Source organism: Globicephala melas, chromosome 6, assembly GCF_963455315.2.
Source record: "Globicephala melas chromosome 6, mGloMel1.2, whole genome shotgun sequence".
NCBI lineage: Eukaryota > Metazoa > Chordata > Mammalia > Artiodactyla > Delphinidae > Globicephala > Globicephala melas.
In genome coordinates this window covers 66,495,820-66,522,833 of record NC_083319.1, presented here as the reverse complement: position 1 = coordinate 66,522,833, position 27,014 = coordinate 66,495,820, and the positions used below count along the sequence as shown (strand labels likewise).

At 35.3% G+C, this 27,014-nt stretch overlaps 1 protein-coding gene across 4 annotated transcripts in view; it reads right to left on the bottom strand.

The window, feature by feature from the left end:
• CNTLN (centlein) overlaps window positions 1–27,014 on the bottom strand; it is a 331,593-nt gene that overhangs the window by 235,571 nt on the left and 69,008 nt on the right. For all 4 annotated transcript variants that reach the window (XM_060300962.1, XM_060300963.1, XM_060300964.1 and 1 more), the window contains exon 3: window positions 12,348–12,432. In XM_060300962.1, the coding sequence (XP_060156945.1) occupies window positions 12,348–12,432 (85 nt within the window). The remainder of the gene's footprint in view (window positions 1–12,347; window positions 12,433–27,014) is intronic.

The window sequence follows — 27,014 nt, the reverse complement described above, 5'->3', positions numbered from 1 at the left end:
TCAATTACAGGGAAAAAAATGTAAAAACCATAAACACATGGAGGCTAAACAATATGCAACTGAATAACCAAGAGATCACTGAATAAATTAAAGAGAAAATCAGAAAATAATAAGAAACAAATGACAACAAAAACATGACAACCCAAGACTTATGGGATGCAGCAAAAGCAGTTCTAGGATGGAAGTTTATAGCAATACAATCTTACCTCAAGAAACAAGAAAAATCTCAAATAAACAACCTAACCTTACATCTAGAGCAACTAGAGAAAGAAGAACAAACAAAACCCAAAGTTAGTAGAATGAAAGAAATCATAAATACCATAGCAGAAATAAATGAAATAGAAAGGAAGGAAACAATAGCAAAAATCAATAAAACTAAAAGCTGGTTCTCTGAAAAGTAAACAAAATTGATAAACCTTTAGCCAGATTCCACAAGAAAAAAGGGAGAGGACTCAAATCAATAAAATTAGAAATGAAAAAGGAGAAGTTACAGCTGACACCGCAGAAATACAAAGGATCATAAGAGACTACTACAAGCAACTATATGCCAATAGAATGGACAACATGGAAAAAATGGACAAATTCTTAGAAAAGGACAACCTCCCAGGACTGAGCCAGGAAGAAATAGAAAACATAAACAGACAATCACAAGTAATGAAATTGAAACTGTGATTAAAAATCTTCCAACCAACAGAACTCCAGAACCAGAAGCCTTCACAGGCGAATTCTATCAAACATTTAGGGAAGAGCTAACACCTATTCTTCCCAAACTCTTGCAAAAATTGCAGAGGGTAGAACACTCCCAAACTCATTCTACAAGGCCACCATCACCCTGATAGCAAAACCAGACAAAGATATCACAAAAAGATAACTATAGGCCAATATCACTGATGAACATAGACACAAAAATCCTCAATGAAATACTAGCAAAATGAATCCAACAACACATAAAAAGGATCAAACACCATGATCAAGAGGGGTTTATCCCAGGGATGCAAGGATTCTTCAATAAACACAAATCAATGTGATATACCATATTAACAAACTGAAGAACAAAAACCATATGACCATCTCAACAGATGCTGAAAAGGCTTCTGACAAAATTCAACACACATTTATGATAAAAAAAACTCTCCAGAAAGTGGGCATAGAGGGACTCTACCTCAACATAATAAAGGTCATATACGACAAACCCACACCCAACATTATTCTCAATGGTGAAAAACTGAAAACATTTCCTCTAAGATCAGGAACAAGACAAGGGTGCCCACTCTCACCACTATTTATTCAACATAGTTTTGGAAGTCTCAGCCATGGAAATGAGAGAAGAAAAAGAAATAAAAGAAATTCAAAGTGGAAAAGAAGAAGTAAAACTGTCACCATTTACAGATGATATGATACTATATATAGAAAATCCTAAAGATGCCACCAGAAAGCTACTAGAGCTAATCAATGCATTTGGTAAAGTAGCAGGATACAAAATTAATGCACAGAAATCTCTGGCATTCCCATACACTAATGATGAAAAATCTGAAAGAGAAATTAAGGAAACACTCCCATTTACCATTGCAACAAAAAGAATAAAATATCTAGGAATAAACCTACCTAGGGAGACAAAAGACCTGTATGCAGAAAACTATAAGACACTGATGAAAGAAATTAAAGATGATACAAACAGATGGAGAGATATACCATGTTCTTGGATTGGAAGAATCAACATTGTGAAAATGACTATACTACCCAAAGCAATCTACAGATTCAATGCAATCCCTATCAAACTACCACTGGCATTTTTCACAGAACTAGAACAAAAACTTTCACAATTTTTATGGAAACACAAAGACCCCGAAGAGCCAAATCAATCTTGAGAAAGAAAAATGGAGGTGGAGGAATCAGGTTCCCTGACTTCAGACTATACACAAAGCTACAGTAATCAAGACAACATGGTACTGGCACAAAAACAGAAATATAGATCAATGGAACAGGATAGAAAGCCCAGAGATTAAATCCACGCACCTATGGTCAACTAGTCTATGACAAAGGAGACAAGGATACACAATGGAGAAAAGACAGTCTCTTCAATAAGTGGTGCTAAGAAAACTGGACAGCTACATGTAAAAGAATGAAATTAGAACACTTCCTAACACCCTACAAAAGAAAAAAAAATTCAAAATGGATTAAAGACCTAAATATAAGACTGGACACTATAAAACTCTCAGAGGAAAACAAAGTCAGAACATTCTGTGACATAAATCATAGCAAGATCTTTTTTGACCCACCTCCTAGAGTAATGGAAATAAAAACAAAAATAAACAAATGGGACCCAATGAAACTTAAAAGCTTTTGCACAGCAAAGGAAACCATAAACAAGACGAAAAGACAACCCTCAGAATGGGAGAAAATATTTGCAAAGGAAGCAACTGACAAAGGATTAATCTCCAAACTATACATGCAGCTCATGGAGCTCAATATCAAAAAAAGAAAAAACCCAATAAAAAAAATGGATGGAAGACCCAAATAGACATTTCTCCAAAGAAGACATACATATGGCCAACAGACACATGAAAAGATGCTCAACATCACTAATTATTAGAGAAATGCATATCAAAACTACAATGAGGTATCACCTCACACCAGTCAGAATGGCCATCATCAAAAAATCTATAAACAGTAAATGCTGGAGAGGGTGTGGAGAAAAGGGAACCTTCATGCACTCTTAGTAGGAATGTAAACTGATACAGCCACTATGGAGAACAGTATGGAGGTTCCTCAAAAAAGTAAAACTAGAACTACCATACGACCCAGCAATCCCACTACTGGGCATATACCCTGAGAAAATCATAATTCAAAAAGACACATGCACCCCAATGTTCATTACAGCACTGTTTACAAAAGCCAGGACATGGAAGCAACCTAAATGTCTATCAACAGAGGAGTGGATAAAGAAGATGTGGTACATATATATACCATGGAATATTACTCAGCCATAAAAAGGAACAAAACTGGGTCATTTGCAGAGACATGGTTGGACCTAGAGAGCGTCATAAAGAGTGAAGAAAGTCATTAAGAGAAAAACAAACATCGTACATTAAGACATACATGTGGAATCTACAAAAATGTCACAGACTATCTTATTTGCAAAGCTGAAAGAGAGACAGAGACGTAGAGAACAAATGTATGGATACCAAGGAAGAAAGGGTGGGTGTGGGAGGAACTGGGAGATTCAGATTGACATATATACACAATTGATACTATGTGTAGAATTGATAACTAATGAGAACATACTGTATCACACAGGGAACTCTACTTTATGCACTGCGGTAACCTAAATGGGAAGGAAATCCAAAAAAGAGGGGATATATATATAAGTACAGCTGATTTATTTTGCTGTACAGTACAAACTAACACAACATTGTAAAGCAACTATGCTCCAATAAAAACTAATTTAAAAATAAAATAAAATAAAATTTCCCCTAAGTATATATTTCTTAACAAGGCCTCTCCTCAAGAGAAATTATTTTACCAAAGCCTGCTGGAATTTTACCAGAGACTAACCAACCCCCAGGGTGTAAAAACCCAACTCCAAAACCCTCTAGCCTTCCAATCTTTCCTAAGGGAGAAAAAACTGAGAAGCACTTGTGAAGGTCAGAGCCTAGGGGCACAAGCTCACTAAAAGACTGAGACCTAAACATAAGACTATGGAATACTTCCCCTCCCCAGACACCTCACAATAGGTTTCATCAATAGGGCTTCGGTATAATAAAAAGGTAATACAACTGAAAGACCTTTGTGTTTCAGATGATATCTAAGAAGTCTCTCAAGAAAACAAAATAGATAAACAGTCAGACTCATCAAGAAAAAAAGGGAGAAGATTCAAATCAATAGAATTAGAAATGAAAAAGAAGAAGTAAAAACTGACACTGCAGAAATACAAAAGATCATGAGAGATTACTACAAGCAACTACATGCCAATAAAATGGACAACCTGGAAGAAATGGACAAATTCTTAGAAAAACACAACCTGCCAAGAATGAATCAGGAAGAAATAGAAAATATGAACAGACCAATCACAAGCACTGAAATTAAAACTGTGATTAAAAATCTTCCAACAAACAAAGGCCCAGGACCAGATGGCTTCACAGGCGAATTCTGTCAAACATTTAGAGAAGAGCTAACACCTATCCTTCTCAAACTCTTCCAAAAAATAGCAGAGGGAGGAACCCTCCCAAATTCATTCTACGAGGCCACCATCACCTTGATAACAAAACCAGACAAGGATGTCACAAAGAAAGAAAACTACAGGCCAATATCACTGATGAACATAGATGCAAAAATCCTCAACAAAATACTAGCAAACAGAATCCAACAGCACATTAAAAGGATCATACACCATGATCAAGTGGGGTTTCTTCCAGGAATGCAAGGATTCTTCAATATACGCAAATCAATCAATGTAATAAACCATATTAACCAATTGAAGGAGAAAAACCATATGATCATCTCAATAGATGCAGAGAAAGCTTTCGACAAAATTCAACACCCATTTATGATAAAAACCCTGCAGAAAGTAGACATAGAGGGAACTTTCCTCAACATAATAAAGGCCATATATGAAAAACCCAGAGCCAATATCGTCCTCAATGGTGAAAAACTGAAAGCATTTCCACTAAGATCAGGAACAAGACAAGGTTGCCCACTCTCACCACTCTTATTCTACGTAGTTTTGGGAGTTTTAGCCACAGCAATCAGAGAAGAAAAAGAAATAAAAGGAATCCAAATCGGAAAAGAAGAAGTAAAGCTGTCATTGTGTGCAGATTACATGATACTATACATAGAGAATCCTAAAGATGCTACCAGAAAACTACTAGAGCTAATCAATGCATTTGGTAAAGTAACAGGATCCAAAATTAATGCACAGAAATCTCTGGCATTCCCATACACTAATGATGAAAAATCTGAAAGTGAAATCAAGAAAACACTCCCATTTACCATTGCAACAAAAAGAATAAAATATCTAGGAATAAACCTACCTAAGGAGAAAAAAGACCTGTATGTAGAAAATTATAAGACACTGATGAAAGAAATTAAAGATGATACAAATAGATGGAGAGATATACCATGTTCTTGGATTGGAAGAATCAACATTGTGAAAATGATTCTACTACCCAAAGCAATCTACAGATTCAATGCAATCCCTATCAAACTATCACTGGCATTTTTCACAGAACTAGAACAAAAACTTTCACAATTTCTATGGAAACACAAAAGACCCCGAATAGCCAAAGCAATATTGAGAACGAAAAATGGAGCTGGAGGAATCAGGCTCCCTGACTTCAGACTATACTACAAAGCTACAGTAATCAAGACAGTATGGTACTTTCACAAAAACAGAAAGATAGATCAATGGAACAGGATAGAAAGCCCAGAGATAAACCCACACACATATGGTCACCTTATCTTTGATAAAGGAGGCAGGAATGTACAGTGGAGAAAGGACAGCTTCTTCAATAAGTGGTGCTGGAAAAACTGGACAGGTACATGTAAAAGTATGAGATTAGATCACTCCCTAACACCATACACAAAAATAAGCTCAAAATGGATTAAAAACCTAAATGTAAGGCCAGAAACTATCAAACTCTTAGAGGAAAACACAGGCAGAAAGAACACTCTACGACATAAATCACAGCAAGATCCTTTTTGACCCACCTCCTAGAGAAATGGAAATAAAAAAAAAATAAACAAATGGGACCTAATGAAACTTCAAAGCTTTTGCACAGCAAAGGAAACCATAAACAAGACTAAAAGACAACCCTCAGAATGGGAGAAAATATTTGCAAATGAAGCAACTGACAAAGGATTAATTTCCAAAATTTACAAGCAGCTCGTGAAGCTCAATAACAAAAAAACAAACAACCCAATCCAAAAATGGGCAGAAGACGTAAATAGACATTTCTCCAAAGAAGATATACAGACTGCCAACAAACACATGAAAGAATGCTCAACATCATTAATCATTAGAGAAATGCAAATCAAAACTACAATGAGATATCATCTCACACCAGTCAGAATGGCCATCATAAAAAAATCTAGAAACAATACATGCTGGAGAGGGTGTGGAGAAAAGGGAACACTCTTGTACTGCTGGTGGGAATGTGATTGGTACAGACACTATGGAGAACAGTATGGAGGTTCCTTAAAAAACTAAAAATTGAACTACCATATGACCCAGCAATCCCACTACTGGGCATATACCCTGAGAAAACCATAATTCAAAAAGAGTCACGCACCAAAATGTTCACTGCAGCTCTATTTACAATAGCCCGGAGACGGAAACAACCTAAGTGCCCATCATCAGATGAATGGATAAAGAAGATGTGGCACATATATACAATGGAATATTACTAAGCCATAAAAAGAAACAAAATTGAGCTATTTGTAATGAGGTGGATAGACCTAGATTCTGTCATACAGAGTGAAGTAAGTCAGAAAGAGAAAGACAAATACCATATGCTAACACATATATATGGAATTTAAGAAAAAAAATGTCATGAAGAACCTAGGGGTAAGACAGGAATGAAGACACAGACCTACTAGAGAACAGACTTGAGGATATGGGGAGGGGGAAGGGTGAGCTGTGACAAAGCGAGAGAGAGGCATGGACATATATACACTACCAAACGTAAGGTAGACAGCTAGTGGGAAGCAGCCGCATAGCACAGGGAGATCAGCTCAGTGCTTTGTGACTGCCCGGAGGGGTGGGATAGGGAGGGTGGGAGGGAGGGAGACGCAAGAGGGAAGAGATATGGGAACATATGTGTATGTATAACTGATTCACTTTGTTATAAAGCAGAAACTAACACCATTTTAAAGCAATTATACCCCAATAAAGATGTTAAAAAAAAGAAACCCAAATAAAAAGGACACCAAAGCAAACGTTAGCCTTTGCTAAACAAACAGTAAACACAGCCTAACCCCTAGCAGATAAACATAAAACCTCACACTAAAGACCTTTCTCTCAGTACATTTTACCCATTTGGTTAATTTTATGTGTCAACTTGGTTAAACCACTCTACCCATGATAACCAGTTGTTTTTTGTTTTTTGGGTTTTTTTGCGATACGCGGGCCTCTCACTGTCGTGGCCTCTCCCGTTGCGGAGCATAGGCTCCGGACGCGCAGGCTCAGTGGCCATGGCTCACGGGCCTAGCCGCTCCACGGCATGTGGGATCTTCCCGGACCAGGGCACGAACCTGTGTCCCCTGCATCGGCAGGCGGACTTTCAACCACTGCGCCACCAGGGAAGCCCAAATAACCAGTTTTTAATCAAACACCAATCTAGATGTTGCTGTGAAAGTGTTTTGTAGATGTGATTAACATTTAAATCAGTAGACTTTGAGTAAAACAGATAACGCCTCCATAATGTGAATGGGTCTCATACAACCAATTTAAGACCTTAAAAAAAAGAACTAATCCTCTGAGGGGGAAGGAATTTTGCCTCCAGAATGCTTTTGGGTTCAGCTGCAATATCAACTCTTCCCTGGGTCTCCAGTTTGTTATGCATAATTTAGATTTGCCAGCCCACAACTATCAATACATGAAACAACGCCTTAAAATCAACTTCTCAGTCTCTCTCTGTCTCTCTCTCATATCTTTATTTATCTATCTATCTCTACACACACACACACACACACACACACACACACACACACACACAAAATTAGTTCTGTTTCTCTGGAGAATCCTATTACAGACTTTGTTCCTGTTTAGGACTTCAGTCTTAAAATTGCAAGGACTTGGATTCTGTCAACGACCTGAATAAGCTTAGAAGGAGATTCTTCCCAAATTAAGCCTCCAGATGAAAACATAAGCCAATTGAAAACTCAATTACAATTGAGATAATGAGCAGAGGACCCACCTAAACTATGCCCAGACTCCTGACCCACAGCAATTTAATAAATGTGTACATTCTTTTAAGGCTTTAATTTGTTATACAGCAGGAGAAAAACTAATGTACCACAAGATATCTTCCCGAAGAATTTATAAGAGAAAATAATAGAGAAAATGGTTATGAAACATAAACACTAGAAATCTTGACAATATAAAAAAATACAACCAACAATGCTAAGAACAGGAAATTAAGTCCTCCAATTACTCTCTTTAAGTTCACTTCAAAATGGAGGAGAAAGGATGAATAAGTAAAAATTTGCTAATTTTCTCATTTTCTTTTTACAGTATGCAGTTGAGAGATACTATTCATATTTTTTAGAATATGTTAGCATCAAGATGTATAGTGTTCAAACACAAGTATCACATGATATCACTTATATGTGGAATCCAAAAGAATGACACAAATGAACTTATTTGCAACACAGAAACAGACTCACAGACATAGAAAGCAAACATTGTTACCAAAGGGAAAAGGGAGGGCTGGATAAATTAGGAGTTTGGGATTAACAGCTACACACCACTATATATAAAGAAGATAAACAACAAAGACCTGCTGTATAGCACAGGGAACTATATTCAATATCTTGTAATAACCGATAGTGGAAAATAATCTGAAAAAGAATATATATACATATATGTATACACACATATATATAACTGAATCACTTTGCTATATACCTTAAGCTAACATAAGATTGTAAATCAACTATACTTCAATTTTAAAAAGTATAGTGTTAAATATTATATATAAAATAATAAATTTAATCACAAGAACTGATACAGACCCTAAACCTTCCAAATTATCAACGTAAGAGTGCATGCACATATACACACACACACAAATGAAGAGAAGACAGATATGTGGCAAATTTTAAAAAGACAAAGAAAATACTAAAGCAGAAAGCCTAAGGTCAATCAGAGAACAAAGATCAAATAAGTATATCAGATCTTACGCAGATGGAATAAACTTATCTTTAAAAAGGTAAAGACGTAAATATTGAGTCAAGACACAAAGTTCAACCTAATAGTATATACAAGAGATTCATCTAAATATGCAATGTTAAAGGATGAACAAATATATAACAAATTTAACTGAAAGAATGCTGGAGGAAAGATAATAGTTTAAGAAGAAAATTAAGATATAATCTGAATGACTAAAGATGAAAAAATTAGAATAAATGTATTAAATCTTGTTATCTTCTTGATCTCATGGTCTCCACCTTCAACTAGAATTCTGTTAACTAAATTAAGTCTCCTTGTATTGTGTATTTTAATTTCCTTCTCCACTAATTTCAAATATTTTGCCTAACATTTTTTAAATGCAAAAATTTCTTTCTCTGCACTGTTAAATTTCCTCATTTGTTTCCACTACTTTCTAAGAATTCAGTGATCTCTTAAAATGTCATATACCATTCCACTTGTGTTGCTTTCTAAAATCACTAAAAACTTCATGATTGTTGAATTTAATATTTTTTCACAAACCTCATGAATTTTGTAACATTTTACATTAACCACCTTTTGTTTCTTGAAACTGTCCTCTCTCAATTCATGACATATGATACTATACTTCTCTCTTTCTACTTCTCTGAACAGTCTTTTCATCTCTTTAACCGAAACTTGTTCTTCCTCTCACCCATTAATAATATCAGCAAATATCTAGTTCTTAGAATTCCGTTTAAAGTCTTCCCTCTAACTATAACATTAGATATCTATATATCAAGGAGAAAACTCCTTCCCAAGGATTGGATCCATGCTTTCAATGGTTTGCTTAAAAATCTCTAAATGGAATTCCCACCAATAACTAAAACACAAATTGTCTAAAAGAAGCTCAGAAGTCATCCTCACAGTAAGTTGTTGTACCTCTTTATAATAACCCTGTTTCTGACAACAACGCCACTGCTCCCCTGGATTCTCCAGGCTGAAAACCTAAGAGTCACTTTCAAATTACTGTCAGTTCCTTATGGTTCTAATTTATATATCTTTAATTCTTGCAAAACTAATAGTTCAGGTTCATGTTATTACTCTTATACTATGAAATAATCTTCTTACAGATCATTCTACTTTCTGCTTTTCTTTTTCTAATTGTATACTGGATTATCAGTTTTATTTTCAGAGATTACAGATTAATTAACTTAAGTGAATGAAAAGCTTAGATAGATTCCTTTGGTCTGTAAGTCCAACTACTTCATTCTAGCAATAAAGGCCTTTCCTTAATACAGGTCCAATATAATATTCATCTTAGCCTACACTGCTACATATTATCTATGAAACAAACTATGAATTTCAGTATCACCCAAACATACTCTATACTCCCACCTTCAAGAATTTTGCCTGATGTTCACCATGGGCAAATCCTCCTATAATCTCTACCTATTAAAACCATTTGAATACCTTAAGACCTCTCCACAGAATTTAATCTCTCCTTCCTTTGAATCTTTATAGCACTCTGCTTGTGATTCTCTCATGGCACTTAAAATACATTGGTTTTATTCAATTTAAGTCACACATTTAAAAATATTCAAAGAGCATCTATTATAAATCAGGCAATATGGTAAATATTAGATGTTGGGTATACAAGGGTCCCCACCCTCACAGAACCTTAATCTAATGTAGCAGAATATGGTTACTTGCACCTCACTTTTATCCCCACCCTACTGCTCATAGAGACTTAGAAATCATTAAAGGCAAGAAATTTAACTCTGAATTTTCCACAGTACCATCACAAGATAATGTCTACATTTAATACAGCAATTTGTTGAATTAAACTGAAAATATACCCTGTAGAAAGTGACAAGCATTATTGTACAAAAGTATACATGGTTTAGGCTAAGAAATTAAAGGCCCTAGAAAACAAATTAGGTGCCTAAAAAACAAATAATTTCTCTCATGGGCATTTAATATTTTATGAGCTAAGTGATTCTACTCAAAAAGTAAATGGTGAAATAATATCTACCCAAGGAAAAGGAAGTAGAAAAAGAATTTAGCAAAGACAAAAGAAAAATATATTGTCATTTAAGAAAGTCAACATTTTTTATAATGTTATGCTATTACTATCTAGACCTGGTAAACTAAGCATTCCCTAAAGCATTGCAAACTTAATGCCAAAGGATATCAAAAAGAGTGCCAAAATCCATTCCCCTCCACAGAACAGACCTGTGACTGAGGAAGACATTGCTCAGCCTGGATCTACATTTTCCCAAATCCCCTGAATCTTGCGGTGGCCATGACTGGTTTTTCTCAATGAAATGCTGGTACAAATGATGTTTGCCACTTCCAAGTCTTAACATTGTATTTATTAGGCAGCTTAGACTAGCCTAATTAATATACGAGGCATATGGCAATAATTATCTATATTAAAATTCATTTGGATATTGTTTGATATTCGAGTGGCAAATACAACTGTTTTTCTCAAAATAAACTAAAAAGTTATTTTTAAAATTTTATCACTATAGCACCAATTATGACATTTTCATAAGGAAAATACAATGCTGGAAAAGGTATAAATTTCAAATTTATATGTCATATAGGAATCTATATTCAATTTTAGAACAAGTTTATATGGATGTACAGAATGAACAAATTATTTAATCTTTTACCTACATTAACTTCCATTTTTAGTCCTTTAATAAAACAACTTAATAACAATAACCAACCTTTGATGAAAGTTCTCATGATTGTTTAATTGGCTAGGAAGGAAAATAGAGTAAGAAGTCGGAAGAGCATAGGTGCCAGAAAGAACCTTCATTTATCTAGAAAATACAGATAATTTAGCCTATAAAGAGCTACTGGGTATAAAATAAATTTAAATAGTATATCATGATATAGGCCATTCTTAAATTTCTTTCACCTTTATTTTTAAGATGTTAATACCTTGAAGATTATTCCTGGAAGCAATGACCACATGAATTTTTGTAGTGATAATATACTGAGTACATAATTACATATAATTTAAAATATATAGTTATATATAATTGTATAATTACAATTATAGAATTGCATAATTTGAAAATGCAAGTTTTCAAAAGATCAAAATAGAATCATCCCAGTTGTTAAATCAGATCTTTTCTACAAATTAAACCGTTTTAAAATTTCTAAGTTTCAGAAGTGAATGATAATTGCTAAAAAAAAAAAGCAGATTTCAACAAAAAGTGATTGATAGTTACTACTATAAAATTACAATATCATCTTAAGAGTTTTATTGTATATATAACATAGTCTATTAATTCAGAAAACAAAGAATAACTGACTAAAGTACTATAGTAACCTGACTATAGTAATAGCTTGACATAAAGACCCTGATATTCTTTATGAACATTATTGCAAAAAAATTTTTTAATATTTGTAAAGACCTACTACCTGGAACAAATATTATAAATTTAGTATTTTCTGTTGTAACACCAACCTGTTCCAATTCTTCTATTTTAGCATCCTTGACTTGCAGAATTTCTAAAACTTTTCTGTCTTTTGCTTCAGATTTCTGTTTTTCTCTAGAAACAAAAAATATATATATTAAAATTTTATTAGTCATAATTTGTAGCCAATTCTTTAAATTTTCACATCCTGATAATGAGTATCACATTAAAATATAGAAAATTAAATTATCAGAAGTTGACAGCCCTTTCAGAATTCATCAGAAACCACATGGCAAGTGACAACAACTTACAACTGCTGACAACTAAGACAACTTCATACTAAAAAAAAGTTTGGTTTCTATATTTAGATGTATTACAAAACATATTAAAACACATTTGATCTTGATTATAACAGCCACTATATCATAAATTTAAAATAATTACTGAATATGTCAATATGCTCTTGTTAATGTAAACGCTTTATATATGCAATTATGTTAAGAATAAAATAGTTATCATTTTTAAAGTAAAAGCCTCAAAAGAGAGAAAACTAAAGACTTACTAATAACCAACATTAAATAAATGGGGGGGGACTTCCCTGGTGGTCCAGTGGTTAAGACTCTGCACTTCCAATGCAGTGCACACAGGTTCAATCCCTGGTCGGGTAACTAACATCCCACATGCCGTGGGGTGTGGCCAATAAATAAATAAATAAATGGGGGAGAACTGTATTGGGTGTTCAGTTATATATATTTTTAAACTTTAAAAATAGGTAAAATAAATGAAATCTGTACCTAAATCACTCATGAATCACAAAGTATACAGGTAGGAAGAAAGAAAGAACCCTTATTTAAGAAAGAGTGAGATGAAGCAAAGGAGTTTAGAAGGCACAGGGGATATTAGAATTAAGAGACACCAATCATAAAAGCATACCACTGCTGGTGACCAAGATGGCAGAGTAGGAAGACCCTGAACTCACCTCCCTCCCTGGACAACATGAAAATTACAACTACTTATGAAGCAACTATTTATGAGAGTAAACTGAAGACTAGCAGAAAAGATACTCCACAAATAAAGACATGAAGAAACCACAATAAGATGGTTAGGAAGGGTGGAGACACAATATAGTCAGGATCCTCACTCCAGGATTGGTGGACCCCAACTGGGAGGATAATCACAATTTTAGAGGTCTTCTCCAAAGAGCAAGGGATCTGAGTGCCATGTCAAGCTCTCCAGCCCAGATATCCTACACCAAGATGATGATACCACAGAACATCTGGCTTTGAAAACCAGTGGGGCTCATGTTCAGGAGAGCTGGAAGCTACAGGAAACAGAGATTCCACCTTTAAAAAGCATGCACAAAATCTCACATAATCCAAGTTCCAGTGCAGAGGCAGCGGTATGAAAAGAGTCTGGATCAGATCCACTTGCTGGTCTTGGAGAGCCTCCTGGAGAGGCAAGAGGCAACTGAGACCCCCTGGGGGACAGAGATGCTGGTGGCAGCCATTCTGGGGGACTTGTTCTACTGCAATAACACCAGCACTGGCAAGTACCATTTTGGAATCCTCCCTCTACCCTACTAGCACCAGGGGACTTGGCACCCACCTGTGGGCTAGCACCAGCTGTAAATCACCCCAGGCTGCACAGACAGCTATGCAAGGACCCAGCCCCAGGCTCCCTTGGGCATACAGCCAATGACACAGAAAACCTACCTTTTTCTCCAGCAGGCCTACAGCCACTGCATGAGGCACAGCCTCACAGCCAGTTGGGCCAGGGGCCAGCTCTGCCTAACAACATATCCACAGTAGTTGGCCCCACCACAACAGAAGGGTACATGCTGCCAACATAAGGAGAACCCCTAGAGCACAAAGCTCTGGTGATGAGAGGGGAGTGTGCTACTGGACCCCATGGAGTGTCTCCTACATAAGGCTACTTCTCCAAATTGGGAAATGTAACTGACTGACCTAACATACAGAAATAAACATAGAGAATAGGGCAAAATGAGGAAACAGAAATATGTTCCAAACAAATAAATAACACAAAACCTCAGGAAAAAAAAAAGAACTAAACAAAGTGGAGATAAACAATCTCCCTGAAAAAGAGTTCAGTAATGATCAAAAACAGGTTCAATGAACTAGGGAGAAAACTGGATGAACACAGTGGAAATTCCAACAGGAGTTTAAAAATATAAAGAAAAACCAAACAAGAGCTGAAAAATACAATAACTGAAATAAAAGATACAGTAGAAGAAATCAACAGTAGATCAGATGATACAGAGGAAAGGATCAGCACCTGGAAGACAGAGTAGTAGAACTCTCCCAAGCAGAAAAGAAAAAAAGAATTTTTTAAAAGGAAAATAGTTTAAGAGACCTTTAGAACAACATCAAGCATACTGACATTTGCATATAGGGGTGGCAGAGGAGAAGAGAGAGACAAAGTAGCAGGGAACTTATTTGAAGAAATAATACCAGAAAAATTCCTTAACCTGGGGAATGAAACAGACATCCAAGGCCAGGAATCATAGAGACTCCCCAAAAAGATGAACCCAAAGAGGTCCACACCAAGACACATCATAATTAAAATGGCAAAAATTAAAATAAAAGACTCTTACAAGGAGCAAGAGAAAAGCAACCTGTTAAGTACACGGGAACTAACATAGGCTATCAGCTGACTTTTCAGCAGAAACTCTGCAGGCCAGAAGAGAGTTACACAATATATTCAAAGTGATGAAAGGAAAAAGTCTACAACCAAGAATACTCTACCTGGCAAGGCTATCATTCAGATTTGAAGGAAAGATAGAGTTTTACAGACAAGCAAAAGCTAAAAGAGTTCAGCACCACTAAAATGACTTTTCAAGAAAAGTTAAAGGAACTTCCATAAGCAGAAAAAAAGGCCACAACTAGAAATATGAAAATTATGAAAGAAAAATCTCACTGGTGAAGATAAATATACAGTAAAGGTAGTACATCAATCACTGATAAAGCTAGTAGGAAGGTTAAAAGACATAAATAGTAAAATCATCTATATCCATACTAAGTAATTATTATAATATGTAAAGGATACAAAAAGAAGTAAAACATGACATCAAAAACATTAAATGTGGGGATGGGTGGAGTAAAAATGTAGGGTTGTTAGACTGTATTGAACTTAAAGAGATCACCAACTTAAATTAATCACATATATATAGGTTGTTATATATGAACCTCATGGTAAACACAAATCAAAAACATATTCCAAATACACAAACAAAAAAGAGAAAGAAACCCAAACATAACATTAAAGATAGTCATCAAATCATAAGGGAAGAGAGCAAACAAAAGAACAAGAAGAGAATGAACAAAAAAGACCTACAAAAACAATCCCCAAACAATTAACAAAATGGCAATAAATACATAGCTATTAAATAATTACTTTAAATGTAAATGGACTAAATGCTCCAATCAAAAGACAAATAGTGGCTGAATGGACAAAAAATAAGTTCTATATCTATGCTGCCTACAAGACTCACTTCAGATGTAGATACAGACTAAAAGTGAGGGGATGGAGAAAGAAATTCCATTCAAATGAAAACAAAAACAAAGCTGGGGTAGCAATACTTATATCAGACAAAATAGACTTTAAAGACTGTAACAAGAGACAAGGAAGGAAATTACATAATGATCAAGGGATCAACCCAACAAGAAGATATAATAATTGTAAATATACATGCACAAAGCATAACAGCACCTAAATACATAAAGAAAATATTAAGAAACATAAAGGGAGAAACTGACAGTAACACAATAACAGTAGGGGATTTTAACACAGCACTAATATCAATGGACAGATCATATAGACAGAAATCAATAAAGAAACACTGGCCTTAAATGACACGTTAGACCAGATGTAATTAATCAATATATATAGAACATTCCATCCAAAACTGACTCATTAAGAAAAAAAGAGAAATGGCCCAAATAAATAAAATCAGAAATGGGAAAGGAGAAGTTAAGACCAGCACCGTAAAAATACAAAGGATCATAAAGGTTACTGTGGACAATTATATGCCAATAAAATGGACAACCTAAAAGAAGGAGACAAATTCCCAGAAATATACAGACTCCTAAGACAATCAGGAAGAAACAGAAAACATAAACAGACCAATTAACAGTAATGGAATTCAATCAGTAATCAAAAGACTCCCCACAAACAAAAGTCCAGGCCCAGGCAGCTTTACAGGTGGATTCTACCAAATATTTAAAGCAGAGTTAAAACATAGGCTTCTCAAACTATTCCAAAAAACTGCAGAGGGAGGAATGCTTCCAAACTCATTCCACAAGGCCAGGATCACCCTGATACCAAAATCAGACAAAGACAAAAAAAGAAAATTAGAGGATTTTTTGTTGAAAATCCTCAACAAAATATTAGCAAACCAAATTCAACAATACATTAAAAGGATCACACACCATGATCAAGTGGGATTTATCCCAGGGATGCAAGGATGGTTCAATACCCAAAAATCGATGTGATACACCACCTTAACAAACTGAAGAATAAAAATCATATGATCATCTCAGTAGATGCAGAAAAAGCTTTTGACAAAATTCAACACCTATTTACAATAAAAACTCTCCAGAATGCGGAAATAGAGGAAACTTACCTCAACATAGTAAAGGCCATATATGACAAACCCACAGCCAACATAATACTCAAAGGTAAAGAGTTGAAAGCATTTCCTCTAAGACCAGAAACAAGACAAGGATGCCTACTCTCAGCACTTCATTCAAAATAGTATTAGAAGTCTTAGCCACAGCAATCAGACTAGAAAAATAAATAAATAAAACAAATCCAAATTGGAAAGGAAAAAGTAAAACTGCCACTGTTTGCAGATGGCATGATACTATAGAAAATCCTAAAGAAGCTACAAAAAAAACTTAGAACAAATAAATGAATTCAATAAAGTTACAGGATACAAAATCAACATACAGAAATCAGTTGTATTTCTATACACTAACAAGTAACTATCAGAAAGGGAAATTAAGAAAAAAATCCCATTTACAATTGCATCAAAAAGAATAAAATACCTAGGAATAAATCTAACCAAAGAGGTAGAAAACTCATACTAGGAAAACTATAAGACACTGATGAAAGAAATTTAAGGTGACCCAAATAGATGAAAAGATATACCACCATGTTCTTGGATTGGAAGAATCAATGTCGTTAAAATGACCATACTACCCAAGGCAATCTACAATGTAATACCTATCAAAATACCAATGGCACTTTTCACAAAACTAGAACAAATAATTCTACAATTTGTATGGAAACACAAAACAACCCTGAATAGCCATAGCAATCTAGAGAAAGAAGAACAAAGCTGAAGGTATCACACTCTCTGATTTCAAACCATAATACAAAGCTAGAGTAATCAAAACAGTATGGTACTGGCACAAAAACAGACACATAGACCAATGGAACAGAATAGAACCCAAAAGTAAACCCACGTTTATGTGGTCAATTAATCTATAACAAATGAGGAAAGAATATGCAATGGGGAAAAGTCAACCTCTTCAATAAATGGTATTGGAAAAACTGGACAGCTACATGCAAAAAAAAAAGAAAAAAAAATCTAACTGGACCACTTTATCACACCGTAAAAAAAAATCTCAAAATGGATTAAAGACTTAAATAAAAGACCTGAAACCATAAAACTGCTAGAAGAAAACCTAGGCACTATGTTCTCTGACATCAGTCACAGCATATTTTTTTGGATCTGCCTCCTCAGGCAAGGCAAACAAAAGCAAAATTAAAAAATGGGACTACATCAAACTCAAACACTTTTGCACAATGAAGGAAACAATCAACAAAACAAAAAGGAAGCATACTAAATAGAAGAAGATATTTACAAACAGTATATCTGATGATAAGGGGTTAATATCCAAAATATACAAAGAATTCATACAACTGAACACCAGAAAGAAAAAAACAAAAAAAAATGATAAAAAATAGGCAGATGACCTGAATAGACATTTTTCTAAGAAGACATGTAGGTGGCTAACAGACACATGAAAAGATGCTCAACATTGCTAATCACAAGGTAAATGCAAATTAAAACCACAATGACGTACCACCTCACACCTGTCAGAATGGCAATCATCAAAAAGACAACAAATAGCAAGTATTGGTGAGGATGTGCACTGCTGGTGGGGATGTAAACTGGTGCAGCCACTATGAAAAACAGGATGGAGGTTCCTCAAAAAATTTAAAAAGTTTAAAATAGAACTGCCATAATGATCCAGCAATTTCACTTCTGGGTATTTACCCAAAGAAAACAAAAACACTAGTTCAAAAAGGTATAAGCATACTAATGATCATTGTAGCATTATTTACAATAGCCAAGGTATGGAAGCAACCTAAGTGCCCATCAGTAGATGAATGGATAAAGATGTGGTATATATACACAATGGCATATTTCTTAGGTATAATAAAATGAAACCTTGCCATTTGCAACAACATGAATGGATCTAGGAGGACTTATGCTAAATGAAATAAGTCAGACAGAGAAAGACAAATACCATATGAATTCACTTATATGTGACATCTGAAAAACAGAAGGAAAAAAAAAAACACAAACAGAACAAGACAGAAGAAGACTCATAGATACAGGGAATAAATAGGTAGTTGCCAGAGAAGGAGAGGGAGGCAAATAGGTGAATTGGATTAAGAGGTACAAACCTCCAGTTATAAAATAAATAAACCACAGGGATGCAACATACAGGATAAAGAATAGGGTAAATAAGAGTGTAATAATTTTGCATGGGGACAGCTGATTACTAGACTTATCATGATCATCCCATAATGTATATAAATGTTAAATCATGATGTAGTCCACTTGAAACTAATATAATATTATCTGTCAAGTATATTTCAATTAAAAAAACAAAAAAAGCACACCACTAAAGGAGATAGATGCAGATGGCATAATAATACATTAAAAATTTTTAAATTAGATTTCCAATAAGTTAGCATAGTAAGTTCACACTTTGAGGCTCTTCTATATTCTCTAAATTACAGTATTAATAGAAAAACATAAAGCACAAAAAATTAAGGAGACACAGTCACACCTGAGGATCACAAACTAAACAGAAGTACAATGCTATGAATGGGGATGAAGCTGCTGTCTGCTGTCCAGATCCAGATGCAGGCTAAGGTGGAAAGGAGGCTGGCTCCTAGAGACAACAGGGAATAAACATGTCCTGCTCAATAAGTAGAAGCATAGCCAGGCCCATTGTTTTAAACCAGAGACTGGGGTGGAATTCCCATCACCTGAAAGAAGGCTGAAAAAACTTCTGCCCATCCTTGCCTGGAATTAAGGCTTACATGAAAGTCTATAAAGGCAAAAGTTTATAGATACAGCATCCAATCACAGGCTGAGCCAAAGCACCCCACAGCTCATGTACTAAGTATAGTAAATCCTCTGTTGTACTGTTGGCTAAGAGCCCCAAACTACCAATATAAAACCTATTTCAGGATGGGGGGTTGCAGTGACGGTGACAATTTAGTGACAATAACAAAATTTCTAGAGAAAAAAGCATTAGAAAAGGAGGAGTAGTGGGGAAAGAGGATGAGAACCATAACAGCAACCCTCTCACACAAGATGGGACCACAGACAAAAAATCCAAAACACATTAAGAAAAAACATGCTCTACACACAAACACAAAACATGCACACACTAATGCAATAATGTGAAGCAATCATTCTAGACAAAATGAAAACATTAGAACACTCTGAAAAAGATTTTTAAATAAGTATCTTTAAAGACATAAAATAATGATTAGAATTATAAACAAAAACATGAAATAAAACAAAAACAAGTAGATCTAAACAATCTGTTAGAAACCTTGAAAATACGGGACTTCCCTGGTGGCGCAGTGGTTAAGAATCTGCCTGCCAATGCAGGGGACACGGGTTCGAGTCCTAGTCCGGGAAGATCCCACATGCCGCAGAGCAACTAAGCTTGTGCACCACAACTACTGAGCCTGTGCTCTAGAGCCCACAAGCCACAACTACTGAGTCTGTGTGCCACAACTACTGAGCCTGCGTGCCACAACTACTGAAGCACACGTGCCTAGAGCCCGTACTCCGCAACAAGAGAAGCCACCGCAATGAGAAGCCAGTGTACCACAATGAAGAGTAGCCCCAGCTCGCCACAACTAGAGAAAGCCCTCAACAACGAAGACCCAACGCAGCCAAAAATAAAATGAATAAATTTTTTAAAAATAGAACTTCATTAAAAAAAAAAACTTTGAGGGCTTCCCTGGTGGCGCAGTGGTTGAGAGTCCGCCTGCCGATGCAGGGGACACGGGTTCGTGCCCCGGTCCGGGAAGATCCCACATGTCACGGAGCGGCTAGGCCCGTGAGCCATGGCCGCTGAGCCTGTGCGTCCAGAGCCTGTGCTCCACAACGGGAGAGGCCACAACAGTGAGAGGCCCGCGTACCACAAAAAAAAAAAAAAAAAACTTTGAAAATAAAAATTATGATCAACGAATCAAAAAACAATTAAATGGGTTAAGCTCAAAACAGACACAAGAAGAGAATTAGTGAAAAGGAGGATAGTAATGAGGGATTTACCCAGAATACTGCATAGAAAAACAATGAGATGAAAAATATGAAGCCACAGTTAAGACATGTAGGTTTTAACTGGGATACTCCAACATATGCCTAAAGAGTTTTAGAAGTAGATAATAGTGGGATGAAAGATAAAGCAATATTTTTAGGAGATAATTGCTGAGAATGTTACAGAAATAGAGTTCTCGGACTAAAAGAGTACCTAACAAAATAAATACCAACCCCAAAATCCATATCTACATTCCATCAGAATTTACTGAGCACTCATATGACAGGCACTCTCTTAGGGACCAGGGATACTGCAGTGAACAAAATAAACCAAGTGGTTGCCTTCATGGAATTAACATTCTAGTTTATGGATATTGAAAATAAATGATAAATAAGTGAATACATAATATGTTAATTGGCTATAAGTATAATAAGGACAGTGAACTAGGGTAACAGAGAAAGAGATGCTTAGCTTTAGAAAACTGGGGAGTAAAAGGAAGGTTGCATGTTGCTACTGAATAATTAACAAATAACTGTCCTTAAAGGTGGTATTTGGGTAGAGACTTAAAGGAAGGAAGTGAGAGACATGGAGCTCTCACAGAAGAGTTTTCCAAGCCACGGGACCTGTAACAAGTGCAAAGCACTGAGGCAAGAGCATAACTCAAAGAAAAGCAAACTTAAACTGACTCTAGTCCCTCATGCAAGCGCATGCCCTAGAGATAGCAGCTTGCACAGTCACAAGTAAATTTAAGTCCCTGATATGACTTCCCCAATAGCCCTTGATTAGTAGTCTCCCCTGCCTTCCAATGCCTTTCCCTTATGTGCCCCTTAGATAAGACACCCTGTGGGGCTTACCTGAAAGTACTCCACCCATAAACTTTAATAAAGGCATGTACCCCAGGTCTGTCCTTCTCTGTCTGCACTCTGCCTTGATCTCCCCGTGTTGTCCCTTGAAGCATGCCAAGTACTTCCTCCAGGACCTCTGAGTAATAAATTTTTCTATTTCAATTTCTCTTCTGGTCTGTTGTTGAACCATGGCTCACCATCCACAACCCTGTGCTCTACTTAACAAGTATTAATTTAACAAATTTATAACAGCTACCAGCTGAGAGTGAGAATGAGAAACAAAGTGTTAGAAGTTGGGAATTCCCTGGTGGTCCGATGGTTAGGACTCGGCACTCTCACTGCTGAGGCCGTGAGTTCAATCCCTAGTTGGGGAACTAAAATCCCATAAGCCATATGGTGTGGCTGAAAACATTTTTTTTTAAAGATTAAAAAAGAAGTTGACAAGTGAGTAAGCATAAAATAGTCTTCTAGGATACTGGGATAGTAAGTGAGCCAGAAAACCAAAAAAAAAAAAAAAAAAACAGGACGACTACCAGGCAGTACTAAGCACTGAGGTTAATGGTCATAAATTTACATAAGACCAGTCATCATGGTTCAAAGTTTTTCTCTAGCCATGGTCAGCCCTCTGGATGTAGGCACACAGTAGATGAAGAGTTGGAATAAACAACGTTTGAAATTCCACAAACATGTTATGTCTACTAATTTTACTGTTTGCACTTTATCCTGCTTTATTATTTTATTTCCTCTTTACCAAGCATTATCAGCACATTTAATGCATCATCACAATCCACTGTCTTCAACCAGGCTTTCTTTTTATTTGTTTCTTTTATTAACAGTGAAACTAAATATACTTTCAGAAATTAAAATGCCTTTTCCCCCCTAATTTGCCATTGCCTGTCAATGTATCTACTATTTTATATCTTACTATTTTTACTGATCTATAAAACTATTTTATATATTAAAATACATATTTTTTATCACTTGTTACTAACATACAATTTCAAAATATCACTTGAAGTTTTAATTTACCATTATAAAATCATAACTATTGAAAAAGAATACTACATCCATTTAAGGTACAGTTGACCCATGAACAAGGCAAGTTTGAACTGCATATCTACTTATCTGCGGATGTTTGTCAATAGTAACCACTACAGTACTATAGGGTCCATGGTTGGTTGAATCTGTGGATGCAGAGATACCAAGAATATGGAGGCCAACTATAAATTATACAGGGATTAACCCCTGGTTGCTCAAGGGTCAACTGTATATGGATCAGGAGAAAAATAACTTCAAATCCCAAAGGGTAGGGCATGACTGGGTTTAGCCAAGGACAAAGACCCAGGTTGAGACAGCCAAGATATTAATTCCAGTCAGAAACTTCCTCTGTAAATTCCTTCCTGAATATACATGAATCTATTTTTAACTTCCCAGGAATTAGTTTAATTTACGAGGATAAAGTCTTTCTAATCCACTCTTTTGTAACAAGCCTAAAAAATACCAACTCTTGTCAAAATAAATTCTGGTGGTCCTTTTAAATGAGATAAGGATAAAATTAGACTATAGGCCACAAACCCCAAACAAAAGCATTATTACAGCTTCCAAATTAGCTTGGTACCAGAGCAATTATCTCCTACGATGCAAGTATGTACACACCTCATACTCTAATCCAGTGCTACTCAGTGTGGGTCATGAAAGAAATAGCATCAGCATCACCTAGGAACTTGTTAGAAATGCACCATCTTCCTCCCACCCTGAAGGTAGAAACTCCAAGGGTACAGCCCAGCAATCTGTGCTTAACAATAAGGTGCTATGGACTGAAAGTTTCATACCCATATGTTGAAGCCTTAATCCCCAATGTGAGGGTATCTGGAGGTAGGGCCTTTGGAAGGTCATGAGGGTAAGGCCCTCATGAATAGGATTAGTGACAGAGAGATTAGAGAGAAAGATGATCTCTCTCTCCATCATGTGAGGATGCTTCAAGAAGGCAGCTGTCTACAAGAGAGCTCTTACAAGTAATGGAGTTGGCAGGCAACTGGATATAGGACTTCCTAGCCTCCAGAACTATGAGAAATAAATGTTTGTTGTTTAAGCCACCCAGTCTATGGTATTCTGTTATAGCAGCTCGAACTAAGACACAAAGCCTCAAAAAATTCTGATACATACTAAAGTCTGAGAGTCACTGAAATAACAATAACTGACACATTTCTCAATAGATTAAGGTAAATAATATAATACTGAAAGTATAGGTCATAAATGAAATATGAATCTTCATATAAAATATAACCTTCAAAAATACACCTCAATGATATATTTTATAACAAAAAATTCCAAAATTCACTACTATGTTATAGTTTTGAAGTTGAAAAAAAATCACAATTCAAACTCTATACAGAGATTTGTTCAGCAGCTCCTCCTGGTGGTATGGAATATCTAATATTTTCTTAACAGAAAAATGCCCCCAAGAGAAAACAATGCTACAATATGAATACACTATTTTTTACTTGGAATAACACAATGAAAAAAATTGCTTTGAGTTTAAAAATCACCAACCTATCTTGTCAATTCAATTAATGTATAGTCTATGTATTTACAAGATATTAAAAAAAGGTTCCTAAAAATAAAGACACTGTCAAGAAGTTGATGATGATCAATGACTGAGAAAAACTCCTGTTTAGCTAATTAGAACCACTGATGTGCAATAATGATGCGAGCTAAGAATATCTGCAGACTTCTTTAGGATGAAAAATGAAGTGAAGAGAGGCTGTCAAATTTGTACAAGTTTAAAGCTCCAATCACTTTTCCCAAGAGTACCACCCATTTAAGCATTTAACATTGCTGTACTTAGCCACATGAATTACCATGCTAACTTTCTGCCATTTTTCTAGACTCAAAAATCTGAGAAATTATTCTAAATCATTAAGAAACAAAATTTTATTGTGTTATAGACCATGCCATATATTATACAATATGACAGGATCATACTTTCTGGGTTTGAGCCCATTTTTAATGAGATGTCAAAAATGAAATATTAGAGTCTAAAAGAAACATTTAACCATAAATGAGGCAATGATATTGGTCTGAATTAGAAAACAAAGAAAATAAAAAAGCAAAACTTACTGAAGTTGATTATTCTTAATTAACAGTAATGCACAAAATAAACATTGTACTAACATTTTCTTTCATTTAAGAACAGAATCTATTAAAATGTACATTTTATTCTTATTAACGGCTTTCCATTTAAATACATTCTCAATTTCTACTATGCGTTAGGACTCTAGAACAGTAACACTTACAAAAATGGAAGTTTAGGGAAATGAGAATTATACCATTACAAATTATTTATTCTTTTATCCACAAAATGTTTTATAACTATTTTCCTATTTTGAGTATGTATAATAAATTACTAGAATGGTATCTATGAATAATGTAATAAGAAAACTCAAAAAAGAGAAAAACCTGAAAACTTAACACAAATATTTTTCAAACATTTATTCCACAGTAAAAACAGCTATAGAAAAATCTCTTAATATTCTGAATGAAAACACATTACTAAGTCAACAGATCCTAATACACATAAAACCTCTGGTATAAAATATTTTAAAGGTTCAAGTATACTTGAAACATCTATTTTGGTCTTAAGATCACAACTTAATATTTATTACATAATCCAGAATGTCTAACTACTGTATTTTGTTTTTCAATATAAAATATATATTTAAACTACAGGTGAAAGCCAAAACCTGTGCTAGAAGAGTCAGCCTGAGACATGAAAAATTATTCTTTTTTTCCCTGTTCAATCAGGTAGCTCCAAATTAGAACAAAGAGAATTAGGCTACAACATCTGAATCTGAAAAATTATGGAGTACTGATGAACTCTTTAAACAAAGAAGTGATAACTTAATAGAACATAACAGTTTAGATTTGATACATGACTAAATAATATACCATTGTTTCAGATATCCTTATTCATTTAACATCATTTCTAAGTACACAAAGTTGAAACTCAAAATCTTTTCTATTTTATAGTTAGAAATTAAATGACTCTATTTAGTTCCTGATTTTCCTGTTCCTTTTTTTTTAACCGCATGTCCAGTTACTTCTGCATATACTCAACATTTATTATCTAAAAAATCCATAAAAGAATTGGAAAAGATTGTGTATTATATGTCTTTAGTAATTGTGTAAATATTTTTTACCCAGAATTGAGAAGTCTCTTACAGTGTTCAAAAATGTCAGCACTTCAGAACAGACTGTTTTAACATCTGCACATCACCAGGGTTGCCCCCAAGGATTTTTAAATGATGCCTGCCTGTGCTGAATAAAGTGCTAACTTGCACCTTGCATTTCAAACTGTGTCCTGAGCAGCCATCCAGTTGGTACAACACCAGCTGAATTCCCACAGGCCACTGTTCACTCAGGCTTGACTGCAATTATCATGTCAATATTTTGTGCTCCGATATGCAGATATGCACACATGAAAGTTGCATAATACCTCCTTCTCCATGGAATGTTGACTTATGTTCAATGTTCTGGGAATTTTTAATGAAAGCAGACATAAACTTTCATCAAATGAAGACAATCACAATTATTTTCTCTTAAAATCAAAAATTATATTTCTGTGTCACCTTCTGCCATGCATACAAAGGCTAATTTTTTAAAGTAATTATGCTTTACTACAATTTCACAATTCTTTAATTTAAAGGTCTTCGTAAAAGTTAAAAGACTATCTGTCAAGCTTCCTGCATGTATAGTAAGAGTTCAAATGTGTTTCTTCGTACTTTATTGCATGTTCTTTCACCTTAAACAGTAGAGTGGCTCCAATTAAACACCTTTCTGTTAGTCCCTTTGACCATCTTGCCAGTCATCCACATCGCTGCCTAGGCATTCGTGGCTGTTGCAACAGGAAAAGTGCTCAGCAAAAATATATTTATGCTCTGTGTGGAGCTGCCTAGCAGCACTGCTGCCAGATGGAAGAACTCGGGCAGCTATACTTCTGTGGTCTCCAACCAGCCATGCTACCACCATGTTCCAAAATGCAACCCTTTTGCAGGCTGTGTTAGCTTAATACACATGGGACAGTGTACAACTATACAGCAGCTGTGCAACCCATGTGTTTAGGAGTGGAATGGAACAGGAGGGAGGTTTTCCCAGTCATGAGAGTATATAATATAACCTTATAACAACAGCCTGCTTATTAAGCACCTAAACTTTAACTATAAACATAAATATGAGATAACCTCTCATCCTCTGTGAGGTTAAATCCTTAAACAAT